Source organism: Conger conger, chromosome 9, assembly GCF_963514075.1.
Source record: "Conger conger chromosome 9, fConCon1.1, whole genome shotgun sequence".
Taxonomy (NCBI): domain Eukaryota; kingdom Metazoa; phylum Chordata; class Actinopteri; order Anguilliformes; family Congridae; genus Conger; species Conger conger.
In genome coordinates this window covers 37,941,102-37,954,271 of record NC_083768.1, presented here as the reverse complement: position 1 = coordinate 37,954,271, position 13,170 = coordinate 37,941,102, and the positions used below count along the sequence as shown (strand labels likewise).

At 42.8% G+C, this 13,170-nt stretch overlaps 1 protein-coding gene across 2 annotated transcripts in view; it reads right to left on the bottom strand.

Moving 5' to 3' along the window:
* Positions 1-13,170, bottom strand: part of LOC133136504 (cadherin-18-like) — a 77,981-nt gene that overhangs the window by 24,383 nt on the left and 40,428 nt on the right. For both annotated transcript variants that reach the window (XM_061254053.1, XM_061254054.1), the window contains exons 4-5: positions 11,993-12,112; positions 331-498 (exon numbers count right to left, since the gene is read on the bottom strand). In XM_061254053.1, coding sequence (XP_061110037.1) covers positions 331-498; positions 11,993-12,112 — 288 coding nt within the window. The remainder of the gene's footprint in view (positions 1-330; positions 499-11,992; positions 12,113-13,170) is intronic.

Below are 13,170 nucleotides of genomic sequence, written 5' to 3'. Positions count from 1 at the left end.
CGATAGAGTTCATAATGCCCGTAATGAGCTCCAGAGTGCCATGCCGGTAATTCAAAGCAAGCCTCAAACTATGGCAGAAGGGAGGGGGGTACCCATTTATACCTTTGAAAACCCCAAGAAAATGATGCTAATTGTTGCTAGTGAAAAAAATGATTTCACCCTCAGATTACACTTGTCTCTGTAGTGCAATATTGCCTCACAAAACAAACATTCAAACTGACGAAAGATACTGAAATTCCTTATCCTGTTGGCTATTCATCATTGTTATTGTCGGCTGTTTGGGAATGTACACATATAAAAGGAAATGAAAGGAATTGGTTAAGTACGCACTCTGGGCAAACTTGGGCGGGTTGTCGTTGACGTCCGTCAGGGTGACGTTGACCGTTGTCGATCCGGAGAGTCCGCCCACCTGGCCGGCCATGTCTTTGGCTTGGATGACCACTGAGTACTGCTCCCGAGCCTCGCGATCCATATTTCCCAGGGCAGTCCGGATCACACCTGCAACATGGGCAGAGTGTTAGGGTCTCTCTGCGAGATGGAGGCCCGTCGTATTGACTCTGTCCAGTGCTTTGTCCATCAGTCCAATGGGCTGACACATTTTGATTTCTAACTAGTGTCATGGGATATGGTGTGAGATGGGATATGATACTGTATGTACCTCTTTGCACTTCCTTGGAGAACCACAATTCTGTTCTCACGGGTACACCTTGAGGCGAATTCAAAATGAAATGTCCACTGGGGGTGCTAAATGGAAGCTTAGACTTTAATAACCTACGTCCTGACAGGATACTGATGGGAGAATAGGCTCGTTTGCTTAAGAGATGGGTTTAACCGCTCCGCTGATTTAGTATTAGCGCATCAGCTTCTCCTGTTTGTGATCTAGGTTCAAAATTGTGTTAACAATATTAAATAAAAATATATTGGATTAAAAAACGTCAAGGAGGGGAAGGAGGTTTGGAGAAAGGCTATCTTTTTTCATTTCATTTTCATCTCACACAGCCACACAGCTTGTCTAACCATAAAAACGGGTAGTTCCTGAGGATTTGAACCAGCCCATAAAGGCTTAGAAGACACTGAATTGTCAGTACATTCTCATGCACGTTCCAGCATAGCATCTCAAGTGAATTGCATATGATATGTTCAATATTTTTTTTGGCACTCACATTGCCCCCATATGCTCTTATGAACTACACACCATTCTCATTTTCATCCACTGTGGCCATTCACACGTTAGCTCTACTGTTTCAATGGTAAAAGTGAAATTCGTTCAAACAGGGCAGCAGAGTCAGTGTGCACCCTGAGAATGGATTTCAGGTTTCGTTTGGTACTGCTGGAGTGGCCAAGTCCCAGTGCTGGAAAGAACCCGATCCTGAAGAGCTTCAGAAAATAACAAGCTGAATATGGAAAAAGAAAAATATATATCCAATAAAATCAATGCTATATAACTTCCCCAAGATATAGGTGTTTAGAAAGTGAGTAATGTTCTGTAAAAATGGGAATTACATTTTGTTTAGATCACAGCATAGAATAAAAGTTTATATTCAGCAGCATAAACCGGCAGCTTGAGTGTCCCTTGTTTATAATTCCACTCTTTCAAAACCAAGGTTAACCTTTCATCAAATTTCATTGTGTTTCACAACCTTGGAGGGCCATTAAACCCACCTCAGCCTTGGATTCCCATTCAATTATCTTTACAGCTTTGCCATGAAACATGGAAAATACTGTCCGCTTCCCACAGTGCACCACAGTGCATCATGAATCATTCAGAAAATGTATCAGAATACATAGTCACGCCCTAAAAGAAAATTCACAATGTAAATATTTATAAAAAATAATTCATGATAATGAAAGAGCATAAATTAACCTCTTAAAAATAAGGCTTTGGAAAATAATGTGACCATAGAGTGTAATAAACACAACAATTACAATTACGTATTTAAAGTGGCTATTGTTACATTTTCTATTTTGTAGTTCTCCATGAAATCGATTGTTAATATATATGAGCACAGCTTTATGAGTAGGGTGGAAATGGATTCGGTGGCAGGACTGCCGCAGGTATTGTGCACAGAGCCAGAGACTGAGACAAAATATCTCCAGGCCAAATGGAAATGGTTTACCATTTGCTGTGTTTTGTCCCATGGCGAGTATGTGACAGTAGTTGGGAAAAAGTGACAAGAATGATAAATGACTGCTTGCTATCTTCCTCCTTGTTTTTTGCTCTCCAAAATACATGCATGGTCTTGGTTTATGCATGATTCAGGATTGACTCTTTCGTACCCATTCCGTGTTATAAAAGAGCTGATAAACATGTTCTTGTTAACTTCAGAGGAATGAAGTAGAGTTCATCTTTTCTTTTTTATGCAGGGATGATGGACACTGTTGCACTATAGAACAAAGGACAGCATCTATCTGACCTCACATTCAGCACCATCTCATTTGAGTCCTTTATACCATATCCATCATCTCAATTAAACCTTTAACCCCATGCTGAGCTCGAACCCGCACTCTGTAAGAACAGATGAAACATGCAGCTAATGGTATATCAAGAGCTTAGACAAGAGGGACACATAGATCTATCCCATACTAACTGTTTTCACTAGGGACTGATGTTAGGTCAAGCCTGACATGGGTTTTCTAAAGCCAAATGCTAGGAACATATTAATTTCCCCACACTGCATTGTCAACTTAAAATATGATGTAGTTAAAGTAATCCTACTGTCACAGTGTGATAAGGCTACAAAAAAAAAAGAAAGAATACCTCAAAAGTGTTGTCCACTATCACATCAGCCTACTCCAGAGATAGATTTCTTAACATAATACAATAATTTCTCAGGAGGAATAAATATATATATATAAATATATATAAATATATATATATATATATATAAACTCAGCCTTCTATCATTTTGAAAAAATCTGTTCACAGTGTGAATAACAATAATAAAAATAATTTATTAAATAATTACATAAATAATACATTGATGCTGGTTCACGGTGGCTCATCCTGTTGAGCTGCTGTTCTAATGACAGGCCCCACAGTCTGGGATTAAATTCTGACCGTGCCACCAGTGATTGTGGTGCAGGGCAACACTTTATTTGCAATAGCATATCTAATGCTTAAGAGGGTTCAGTTGGCTGGCGTCTATGTCTCATTGCTCTCTACCGTCTCATGTCTCATTGCTCTCTATTCTTGGATGAATACTCATATTTATCAGCGCTCAATGCTGCAACCTCCTCTATTGATTTCGGAAAATGGAGACAAGCACATACTCTCCTTAGAAGCATACGATGTCAACCAGCACTTTTTATCACACAACACTTTGAAAGTTGGACTCACACAAAGAGGTGGACAAAGGCAACTAATGTGTAACTTAAGAGACAAACTTGCAGGCATTAGTGAGCAAAGAGACTTTCAGGTTATCTGACTGAAACACTCCCATCTCTGGTTTATGCTATGACCAATAGTGTGTCGCTCTGATCATAGGACAGGAATCCTGTGTCCTGGTCCTGGAGAACCACAGCATCTGCTGGTTTTTTATTTCACCTGAAGATCAGCAACCAATTCAGGCCCAAAAAACCAGGAGACCTGAGTTAGCTATATAACAAACTATTTTACCAGATCAATTGCTGTGCTAGTCAAAGTATGAGTAATAACAAAAGCCCCATAACCCTGTGGCTCTCCAGGGCCAGGATTGAGAACCGGTCCACTAGAAGATGCAGTAACAGAAAGAACCACTCAGCAGTCCTTGAATACTCTATATGACTGGCTGTAGCAATCAGGAATGCATGAATTCAGCCACAGGGGTTGCCTGGGTCTGTCTGAACATCTCATTGTTTCATTCCCAAACCTAAAGCCAAACATTGAGATTGGATTCAACCGCAGGTAGTGTGTGACTGCGTATGTGTGGGTGTGCATATGTGTGTGTCTGCGTGTGCGTCTGCCGGTGTGTGTGTGTGTGTGTGTGTGTGCGTGTGTGAGCATGCGTGTGTATGTGGTTGAGCAGGGAGACCATAATGCAGGCAGACACCTTAGTCTGTCTGAACAAATGAACCCCACTCTGGAAGATTTGCCCCGGAGTGAATCTCAGTAATGGCTGCCCAACTTGCACTGACTAAAACCCTAACTGCCAGGTCACTGGAGGCTCCGGGGCCTCGCACACAGGCACACGAGGAGGGGGACGATTCAGATGTAAAACGGCACTCTGGCGTTAGGTGAAAGACAAAACAAGAGGCTCAGAAATGTGGCCTAATGCAAACAGACACTGGATAACACAATTTGTCCAGTCCAGTTTGGAAAATCAGCTGCTTCTCATGTACATTTCCTCTCTCGTTGACTCTTATACAAACAAAGAACTTTATCCATCCCATGGGAGAAACATACAGAAAATGCAATACACAACGATATAAATTAAATGAATGAAATAGATGAAATGAAATGAATTCAGAACCCAGGAAGAAGTCTGCGTTGTTGGCCCTGTTCCCATCTCTCATCTCATCTCTCAAGGTGATTCAGACTGTGAGAGCTGCAGAAAAAGATAACTTTGCCAACGGCAAAGTGACCTGCCTGTGAATCCCAACTTCACCCTCAAGGACAGCCAAGGTATTGAGTAGTTACTGAATAAATTATGTATCATAAGTTGTGTATCAAATGATATTGGATTTTTTTTTTTGTGTGTAGCAGTAAGGAGTAGATAGTAGATAACCACCCTTGTACTTATTTACATCTTATATATAACACAATTCAGAGCAGTTAGTGGTTTCTGGATAAAATAAATGTGCAACTGAAAGCTGGTAGAATATACCACAGTCCCAATTCTGTGTGCAGCCAGTCGATGGTCTCCCAGGGTTTGATTTACTCACATAAACACCACAGCTGATTTGAACAGGAAGCTGGAGCATGCTGCATTGCAGACATTACACTGGTGTGATCAGAGCTAAGAGCAACAGAACTGAACTCTGATTGAAACAAACATTGGCTTATTCCTGAAATTCAGAGCGCTGTACTAAGATCCTCCAGCACACATATCTGCAGACTGCTTGACATCCATTAAGGAGTCTTCACCGAAAGTAAATCAATACGCTGAACATCAAAACCAGTAACCGTGTTTACTTAGTATGGCCAATCACAGCTCAGTCGGAATGGCCGCAAATATCAAATCTGTGCTTGTTTTTCTCTTCTGATATTCAGAACATGGATTTCAAACACACAGACCTCTTCAGAGGAGTGCCCCGGCAGATCGATGCGCGGTGTCGGTTTTCGACGGATTTCAGATGTCTACATTGGCATTAACCTCAGAATGGCTTGCAGGTGTCTTCTGGTTATGGGAAATCTTAATACTTTGACCAGGGCTGCAGCGTTGCTTGTTCTGAGATTGGGCTGGGAGCCAGCAGCTCCAGCCGACGGTCCCTCGGATGCCTCTCACACGTTCCATTATGCCGTCAGCCACATCGCTTGCATGAAGACTGATGAGCTCAGGTTACACGACAAAGGGCCGAGCAGTAAGCTCAGGCTAATGCGCAGAGTCATAACCACTGTCAGTCTAATATACAAATAACTGTGCTTTATACATTACCGACATGCCGAACCACGTCCAGATATGATAAATACGTAAGTAAATAAATAAATAAATATAATAATAAATAATAAATACAATATTTATGCGTGAGGAGCCCTGCTGGTGTTCCAGGCTTTTTAATTGCTAATTAGCCTCAGGGTCACTGTTTTCATTTAAAAGCAGCTCCAGGCCACCCGCTAACAGAAATGCATGTCATGTTGTGTGGCTCGTACAAATAAGGTGAGCTCCAGACAGATTACGCGATTAGATGCCTGGCACGCTCTTTTGAGATGGCGACTGGGTCTCCAGTCACAGAAGCCATAAGCAGACCTGAATGTCTACCCCAAAAGAGGTAGGGATCCTGCAACACGCTTTTAGCAACAGAAGTCATGTTCCGTGATATGTTTTCCCCCTCCGCACGACTTTAACAGAATCAGCAGATCTTATGCTAGCTCTGCCTCTCTTCTCTGTGCTTCTGGGGAAACAGCGCTCCATCAGATTTCACCTGTTTGCTGCGTGTTAAACACATTCCTCGCCATCTCAGAATGCGGCAGAATGCCCGGGCGCAGTCACGCGTTAAGTGCGTTTTCCAAGACAGGCGAGGCTGAACAACCGTTAGTCTGTGTTGCACCGTTCAATCTCCGCAATAGGATTTCCTTTACACTGAGAAAAATGAAATCCAAAGAAACGCAGGCGCTGTCATGTGCATCGCCATGGAAACAATCCGGTATCGGAGGTGTGGTGGCGACACGCTTCGCCTTCGCTTGAGGGATGGTTGGTAGGGACGACGGTAGTGTAGTCTGCTGGGTGCTCGTGCCTGTACACCTACCCCACAGTGCCCTCGCTCGCTACGGAAAGCGTGCCACAATAATAATAAACTGTAATAAACTGCAACTTTGTAAGGCCCGCAAATTGTTAGAGGTGCACATGCCACGTCGTCATTTCATTGAAAATTGAAAATCCCCAAGACGATGTGCTGTCGTAGCAAAGCGTTGCCTTTCCAAGCTGACGGTCCTTGAGGAAACTTTCTCTTTCACTTGGCAGAACAGGCAAAGCAAAGGTTTGACGAGCTTGTCCATAACTTAGCCCTGCCTCTCACCTCTGCTCACAGCCCTCTGGGTAAAATCTAAATCCGCCAAATCAACTTAAGGGAAAGTGCGATTCCAATCAAACTGAAATCAAACCCTCCCAGATTGAATTGGCAATGTTGCAATAAAGTGTGCCTAAACTCTAACAGAACTGACAAACCGTCTTAAGGGACGGAGTCACTTTGGCGTTATATTGCAATGGGTTCATTAATATGTGTATTCTCAGTGCTCTTCAAGGGGCTGTTAGCAGGATTTGATTTGGGGGGGACATACACTCCCTAAATAATATATATTCAAATATTTAGGGGGCCCCTGGTGGGCTGCTTCTGTACCTTTTTCGGTCAGGCTGGCTCTGGGTGTTCTGTCTTTATTTCCACTGACTCGGGAGATTGAATTCAGGGGGAAGGTCTGTTCATTCAGCAGCTGGTGCAGGTCCAAAAGAAGAGACTGTAACCTTTCTTCTCTTTTAGCTTAGAGAGATTGTCAGCCTTCCAAGTCTGTCCTCCATTTGGCGGGACTAACCCCCTCCTTTACGCATGGGTGTTCGACAGACGTAGCTTTAACCGAGGCCTAGGGGTTTCGGAGATCGACCGACAGAGTGACAGTGCTGAATTTGATCCAAACAGAAAGGTGTTAATCCCCCTTCTGTCCGTCAGGCAGTACAGCTGAGCTGACACGTTTAAATTCCCCATCGCCGATGAAATTGACCCACTCCATATTCAAAGGAGATGTACAGAACCACTCTGTGGGGTTAAATTCACATCTTTGTATCTCTTTACTCTTGTCTTACAATGGATGAGAGGCAAACAAACAAGCAAAAACACATTCCCAGAAATAATGCCCCCTATTCAGCAACTACATACTGTAAGCAAATATACCTAAACAGTTTGATGCGAATCCCCTTCAGTACTATTATCTCTGCATGGCTTTTCATTTATTGTATAAAATAAAGCTAGCCGTTTTTAGAATTTTATTAGGAAAGTTGACTATCATTTCCAATGGTTTTCTGATATTCAGGAAAGTGCATCTTCATTTTAATGTTTCCAGTTCAGTAGGAGGAAACAGCATGGTTTTCTACAAGATTATCCTTGTCTGAAATAATCCTATTATGGTTTTTACAATGTCTGCCTTAGCAGGTTTAATCCTGCCCTTCATCGATACCATCATCCTCCAGCAGAATAGGTTGCACTAGCTGTCTAGAGTAGGACATGCCACTGAACGATGCATTGTCCTGATTAACACAAGCATCTTTATCCTTCTTGCCAAATTAGAATATTTGTGTGTAACAGCTGGTAGGAGCAAAACCACAGTCAGAAGTTGCTGGGTACTGATGGCTGCATTACAAATGTGGTTTGTGAAGATAAGCATTGATAGTTAGATTATCACTGGACCCATGGTCAACTGGACAACTGGAGTTGTGTCATGTGCAAAGAGACTCACAACCTAAACTGGAGAATTGAACCTGGAAATGTTGTGGCTTCCATGTGTGAAAGGGACATAATATTGCAATATGACTTGAGTTTGGACACAAGGTGAAATGTGAAGGAATCAGGTGGATTTGACTGCGTTTAACATTTAACATCTGTATCCTTTATTCTCCACAAACACCTGTCTGCATGTGAGAAAAGCAACCTCGACCTAACCGCTGCCCCACCGTACTAACGAACTAACAGAAAACAGAGCAAGCAAGAATGCATGTCCAGTGTCCATATGCCACCAACAGTGAAGCTGCCATCACCCCCACGATCAGGAGGCTCCTGCTGGGTCAGTGTGAAGGCACTCAGCGACTCTCACCAAGAGTGTCTGAACAGAGGGTGTACTCCTGCTCCACGGCATGAGTCTGACAAGAGCAAAATGAAACATGCCAGCTATGATAGCTCAAGTACAGGGTAATATGTGTGGGCAGCAGTGCAGCGTAATGGTTAGGGAACTAGGCTTGCAACACAGAGGCTATTAGGTTGATTCCTAGCTGTGGTACGGCTGTCTGCACTGTGGAGCAAGGTTCTTAACTTGAACTCAATAAAAATTCATTGGATGGTATATGAAGATGGCATAATTTAATGTCAACTATCAGCAAAATAACACATGCAGTATACTCTGCATATCTGGTGTCAAAGAAAAATATATTCATCCCATCCGTATTGTCACATTGTTTTTGCTATGGTTGGCAAGTGAAGTGACTCACACTCTCCAAATGGTGAAAAATTATGTGTGCAATTATCCTCTGATCTCCTGACACAAACATCTGAAAAACTTGCAAACACACAGACACACACACAGTCACAGACACACACACATACACATGCACGCACAGGCAGTAATATACAGCTGCTGTGATATTTCGCACTTGATACTTCACATATATGCAAATTCTTAGTGTTGACAACTGCATCAATGGAGGAAACAGTTTGAGTGGAACAGATTCATATTGGATGCAATTTTTTTCCATTTTCCATTGCAGCTTTGACATCATTGGGCGTCTGAGTTATCATTTCTTTAAACTGTCCTTTCATTTTTATGTTACAACCTGCCATCGCTTTTGAGAAGGTCAGGTCACACAAAGTTAAACACTGCAACGCTGGGTAATGTTCAGAATATCATTGCTACTGTTGACATAGGCACGGCTATGATTTGACACTGGACTGTGGTATGTGTCACTCAGTGAAACTGGCATGTCTAACAACACAAGCCACGCGGCAGCAGCCTTGTTTAACCGTGAGCATGCTGTTCAGCTTTCTACCTGTAATGTGTTTCCAGCAGTTCATTCCGTTCCTGACATAAAGCTCTGTTCCGGATTCATGCGGGGAGCTAAAGTCCACAGTTACCTTTTACTACCAGGTGGCACGTGGTTTGCAGCAGTTTGCTATTGATTTTCTTTTCCTCTCGCGGTTGCTCTTGTCTTCCCTCCCCCATGGCCATTTTACCATCCAGTGCATTAATAAACGGCGGAATCGATAAATGATTAGCACGACGGTGGAGGACATTAGGAGAAACAGAAGCGGTGAACAAACACGGAGCATGGAATACGACCAGTTCGCTGGAGGCAGACCATTGGCTGGGCTAGGAGGGTAGTACAATCTCATTGGTTGGGGTGGAGTGTGGGAAAGATTCCTTGAGCAGCAATTCAATTTCATTTTAAAGTTTTTTTGGAGACCATTTTGCACCATGTCAAAACCACCCAGCTGTATACATATGTTACAATGAAAAAAAATAATATAGAAGAAAAAAAGGCACAGAATAACATATTCATAACAAAGACGTCTGTTATGCCACTGTTTTCATCCATTTAAATATCGTCCATCAGCAATGGATATTGGTGGTCATGCTTGGGTGACTACAATCAACTCTGACCCATTCTTGGTAGTTTTTCAATCAATGGTTGTTAATCCATGAGCAGTCAATCCTTTTTCACTAATGCACACTAAATTTCTCCAACATTAACTTCTCAGACCACAGCCAATGTTGGCTTTCTTTCAGTTGTAGTACATTTCACCCAAACAGATGGGCCAGTTAGAACGAACCTGTAGCTAGGTTAGATTGTCCATATGTTAACTAGCAGGACTGGCACACAAATAATATAACCAAGCATGTGGAGATCAACCAGCAGGCAACGTTTGTTGGCTGGATATTGGTAGATTATAAAAGCCAGACAATTTGTCACATGTTGTTTTTCAACATGGGCCAAATTGAGTTATTTTTGTTGGAGCATCTTGTTGGCCCTTGGAATCTCTACTAGCATACCTAATATTGGCCCAAAACAAAAATAGAAAAAGAGCTGCACTGCATCATGTTGATAGGACATGTTCTGCTAAATTCAAATGAAAATAAATGTCTGCAATATGTATGAGGTACTGTGGATATATGAGCCTGATGTCTGCAGAAATAAAAAGAATACTCAGAAAAGAAGCCAGCTCTCAAATGTAGGATGCATTTATCAAAAATGGCTGTGGTAATGACAACCGAGTCATAACATTTCTGCAACATAAAATGTTTTTGTTCGTGAGTGTACGCATGTGTATGCATATGAGTGTGTGTGTGCCTCCTTTTGTGTGTGTGTGTGCACAGTACAGCCTTCAACAGGGGAGTGGCCCTGCCCCACCTCATGTGTCCTAGCCCCAGCTTGCTTATTGCTTCTTAAGGGATAATGTGGTTAGTGGAATCGGATGGATGGTCGGTTAATTTTTCTGAGGGAACTGCATATGGCGCATTGGTATGCCGGTAGCATTGCTGAACAGGAGAGGGAGTTACTGGTGCCGCAGTAGCTCAAAAACTCTCCTCTCCCCGATCTAACGCAATCACACAGGCAACTCTCAACTGACCGGTTACAGACAACCATGTCCGCAGTCTTGCGCATAACCTTACTGTCTGCCCCGTGTCAGTTAAATAAATAATGCATTTTTTTAAACTGCATTGTTGATACCTGTAGGCCTATTGCCTTACATTTTGTTCCCAAGCTCTTGTTTAACAAAAGGCAAAAAATACCACAGCGACTCTACCTCTCTCTACCTCTACATCTCTCTCTCTCCCCCTCTTTATCTCTCTCTCTGTTATAAATGAAGTCCATGTAACTATTAGTCCAGAATTATAGCCAGTTCATTCAGAATTAAACAAATAAAGAAAATATCAAGGGGCTGACAAAATGTAAACTTGACTGAAAAATGAAAGCAATGCAGATGCATTCTCAGTGTTATGCATTATGAGGTAACCTATTTTCCGGAAAGCGAAGGACAGAAATCCCTGAAGAGTTTCCCTGAAATGCTTCTGAGAAAGTTGCTTTTGGAGCATGGCTATCTGCTCAAAGTGCAGAACCCACTGCAGAGCTTCCCTTTGTCTGGTCCTCTTCTGTTACCATGGGTTCTACAGCACGGGAAATGGCTCTCAGAAGCACTCTGCACCTTTATTCACACTGATCCGGCCAATATAAAGCCCACAGCAGGATTACTGGCATTGAGTAGCATTCAGGGGATCCGACAGCCAATAAACACAAAGTTGTGGGATCATCCCTGGGTGTCTGCTAAGCAAATAAACAATGCTATGGAATCAATATGTTATGAACATGCTATGGTCTGGACTGAACAAAGACTCCACTCACAATAAATATAACTGGTTATTTTTTCAATGAACTACCTCAATCTAGCAAGATCATTTTAGCGACTGTCCATCGAGCTCTATTACGGACAAGTACTTGGTTAAATCCAGGTCGTACTGCAGTGTTGAAAGGAACAGTCCTGGATGTGGTTTTCTAATCTTGTACCAGTACAGAGCGACTTCTCTACTGCAGCCCCAGTGGGACGGGCCTGGCCCAGCCCTCTCAGGCAGAGGGGGGAAGGAAAGCCAATGTTTTCTCACCCGTTTTTGGGTCGATGGAGAAGTAGGGCTGCCCCTGCAGGATGCTGTACACCACCCTGGCGCTGTTCCCGTAGGTCGGGTCGTCCGCGTCCGTGGCCGTGATCTGGAACACCGAGGTGCCTGCGTGGAGGGGAGCAGTCGTTCATTCATGCTTTCATTCACGTACTATGAGTGTACATAGTGTTAGTATACATGACGGTACAATGAGAAAATCACAAACAGGAAAATCAAGGAGGTATACATTATATAGCTTTTATTGCTTTTTTTGCTGTATGAAAAGAGCAGGACCTCGACCTTGAGGCAGGGTAAACTACACATACAATGGTTGGCGCGCATGATAAAATAAGCACTGTGCCTGCAGTATGTGTGCAGTTTTCAAAATAGCTGATCCTTTGTTTGGCAGAGGAGAACAAGCAATCTGACAGGTCCACTCTGGACAAATACATAAAAACATGTCTATACGTGAAAAGGCTAAACAACATGACATAATGAATCAATGGAAGATTCCCATGAATGCCTCCATGACTCCCAGCAAACCCCAACGACTCCCAATAATTACCACTAAAGTACTTTGCCAAGTGATCAATACGTCGGCAGGTCCATAAAAGCAGGAATCAATGCATCAAATAAAGAGAAAATCAATCAACAACTTTGGTAAAAGGTGGTAAAGATGAATAAGGCACAGCTTAAAGCCTCCTCCACCCCTTTCTCCCTGCCCATTCAGGGACATTTTAATGTGAACTCAAGTGATTAATAAATATATAAAATGCTGCCAAATCCCCTTGCAGCTAAGGAGTCTGCACAGGTACCTTCAGTAAATCACAACCCAGGTCACATACTTCATCAAACACCCTCCCCGTCCTCCTCTGTGTCCGTTATCATTACCTCAGACAGTCTCGGCCTATACGCCTATCACTCCATCCATCAATACCGTCTGTAGCTGTTTTTTTTTTTTTTCTTTTTTTTTTTGCCAGAGCCACAAAGCATTTAACGCAGTTTTGAAGCCTGAAATTAGTCCACTGAAATAGGATTACTGGAGCCGGCCCAAATCTGGCAGCAGGAAGACTGCATCGTTCAGCCAGAGAATGCCTTCCCCATCCACCGCTCCTAACAAATGTGATTAGGTGTGAACTCGTGGGGCCCTGGGAGGAATCTCGGCACTTCTTCAATGGAAGAAG